This window comes from Harpia harpyja, chromosome 10 (genome assembly GCF_026419915.1).
Source record: "Harpia harpyja isolate bHarHar1 chromosome 10, bHarHar1 primary haplotype, whole genome shotgun sequence".
NCBI lineage: Eukaryota > Metazoa > Chordata > Aves > Accipitriformes > Accipitridae > Harpia > Harpia harpyja.
Genome location: NC_068949.1, coordinates 4,254,015 through 4,256,706, shown reverse-complemented (window position 1 = coordinate 4,256,706; position 2,692 = coordinate 4,254,015). Strand labels below are relative to the sequence as shown.

General features: G+C 38.3%; 1 protein-coding gene across 1 annotated transcript; it reads left to right on the top strand.

The window, feature by feature from the left end:
• The first annotated feature begins 531 nt into the window (after positions 1-531).
• ATOH7 (atonal bHLH transcription factor 7) lies at positions 532-1,302 on the top strand. Its single transcript, XM_052799642.1, has one exon. The coding sequence runs from the start codon at positions 763-765 to the stop codon at positions 1,216-1,218; it is 456 nt and encodes a 151-aa protein (XP_052655602.1). The 5' UTR covers positions 532-762; the 3' UTR covers positions 1,219-1,302.
• The last annotated feature ends 1,390 nt before the right edge of the window (positions 1,303-2,692 follow it).

Below are 2,692 nucleotides of genomic sequence, written 5' to 3'. Positions count from 1 at the left end.
CCAGCCAGACACTACTCCAGATGGCAAGTTGTTAGGGCTGGACAGAATGGCTTTGGAAGACTTCTCAACAGATGAAGGCTGTAATGTTCGGATTTTACTGGTTTTTTTTTTTTCTTTTTTTTCCCCGTGTAGTTCCCAGGGTGGGAAGGTACTGGGATGGAAGCAGAGTGCCGCCCGCCCACCTGCTACCACCTGTTTAGCTTTTGCAGTTTCTATAAAGCCTCATCTTGTCTGCAAGACAGAATCATTGCTTGCCGGCAGGAGTCAAGAAAGGAGAGATTTCTGTTACGAAGTTACGTCTTCAGATCACAACAGTTCATCATTTCGAAATACTCTCCTAAACTGAATCAGAACTTCTTTCATTTGAAATGGGCATTTGGAATTGATGTGTCTTTAATCCATTAAGATCCTTTCTGCGTTAAATGGACCATTTTCTTCAGTAACATACATTTTGGGAATGGAGATTTCATTTTTTCTATCTGTTTGAGTTTAAAGAAATTAAAAGAATGAAAGCATAAGACATTAAAAACTCTTTATTCTTTCTTTAAACAATAAGAAGCAATTTTCAGAAGAACCAGAACACCTTTTATTTTACTATTTTAATTTTTTTTAGATGCTAAGAAAAATATCCCATCATTGGTATCTGGAAACAGATTCAAGAGGTACGCAGGCTACTCACATGAGTGCTTTCCCTACCACTTTTTAGATACCTAATTTTTAAAAAGTAATCTTTGTGTGTGTGAATCTGAAACTGCATCAAATATGAAAACCTGTAAATCCAGTCATTTGGATTCGGGCGTAGAACCAGACATCCAGTGCAGAAGTGGACCAGGCTGTGTTGTGAAGTGCAGTTCAGAAAGGATGGAGAATGCTGCAAAGAGAAGACTGGCTGCCAATGCCAGGGAGAGAAGACGGATGCAAGGACTGAACACAGCCTTTGATCGTTTGAGAAAGGTGGTTCCACAGTGGGGTCAAGATAAGAAGCTGTCCAAGTATGAGACCCTTCAGATGGCTTTGAGTTATATCATGGCTCTCACTAGAATACTTGCCGAAGCAGAAAGATACAGTACTGAAAGAGAATGGATTAGCCTTCACTGTGAACACTTCCATCCGGAGAGCTACCACCATTACACAGGACAAAAAATGGCAACAGACAGTGATCCTTACGCACAGCGAATATTCAGCTATCACCCTGAACACTTTCAAATAGCTAATTAGAACTTTTTACGAACTAAGAATATGCAGCAGGCCAGATGTGTAATTTAATAATTAGCAAGAGTTAATCTGCTTCAATAAGGTAATATTGGCGTTATAATAGCTCATTCTTGTTTGCATCTTATACTAATTTGACAAAATAAATTTGCTTTGAGAACTTTAAATCAAAATGCATTTAAGAAGATTGAATTTATTTAATGCTGGTGGAAGGCATACTTTTAATTTGAAATCTTTCTGACAATTGGTTCCTAGTTCATCTAGTTAATTTGATTATTTTATTAAATAAGTTTTTGATGTTTTTTTTTCACTGTGATGAATCATGACAGTATTTTCTACAGATCATGGGCCAAATTGACCCGTGGTGTAACTGAATGGAATAACACCAGAAATGAACTTCATTCCATGTTTTTATTTTTATGTCAGCTTTGGAGTTATTCTTTGGTTTGTTTTCACATAAATGGCTCCCATGGAAAAAGTTTTATAATGTATTGGAGTTCTAGTCCTCAGAGAACTTACTTTCTTAAACTTTGTAAGTTTGACGTATGGGTTCCAAGGTTGTGTAGGTTTGCTTTAATCCAATTTATGGTGTCTCTTGTATGCTCAAAAAAGAGCTAGTTTCAAGTCATGGAAAGAATGTTTTTATTTTCAATGGCTGGTTGTAAAAGCACATGTGATTATATACCATAAATGAGAATGCTAGTGTGAAAATAATCTAAGCTTCTAGATTTTTTTAGACTTTAAATGTTTGCATTTTAGTTTTTAATTTTATGTTATCTGGAAACAAGAACAGATTTTGTAAATCATAAATAAAGTGTTTTCTATGGTATGTCCTCACCAACTACCTGAAATTCCTACTCTAGGAGTTACTTACTAGTGGCTTTCCTACCTCAAGTGTTACACTACTTCCATCACAGTCCTGGCAGTTTAATGTGCAGAAGAATCAACTAGCAAATGATGCTGGCTTCCCAGTTAGAGTAAGAAGTGTGTTTTATGTACCCTCTGAAAAACAGCCTTTAAAGATAAGAGTTTGGTAAAAAGTTATAGAGCATTCTTGCAAAGCAGTTGAGTTCATTTCAGCCCTGGTGATGCCCTGAATTGCCTTTTGTTTCTTTGCTTCTTTCACTTGTGGAGGATAGAGGGATCTGGGTAGAAAAGGCAGAAGAGGAAAAAGGAGGTAGGGAAGGTCAAAAAATGAGTAGGAGCGGGACAGCTGGAGAAGCAGATGTGTTTGTAGCAGGATGTAAAGTCTGCAAAATATCGACTGCCGATGTCTGTTGTGATGGCGGCAGGCTATGAAGCTGAAGGGTACTTCTGCTGGTGCTGCTGTGAGGAGTTTCCAGAAACAAGCCCTTGCTAGTGTCAGCCATGAGGGAGAAGGAGAAAAGGAGCTGCTGTCCCAGAACAGCTGTTGGTGGGTTTCCAGCAGGGAAGGCTGGCAGGTTCCCTGCTGGCTGCTGCCATATCTTATATTTTAGAA

Excerpts from the sequence above, each read along its gene's own strand:
- ATOH7 (XM_052799642.1), top strand. The coding sequence starts at position 763 with ATGAAAACCTGTAAATCCAGTCATTTGGATTCGGGCGTAGAACCAGAC.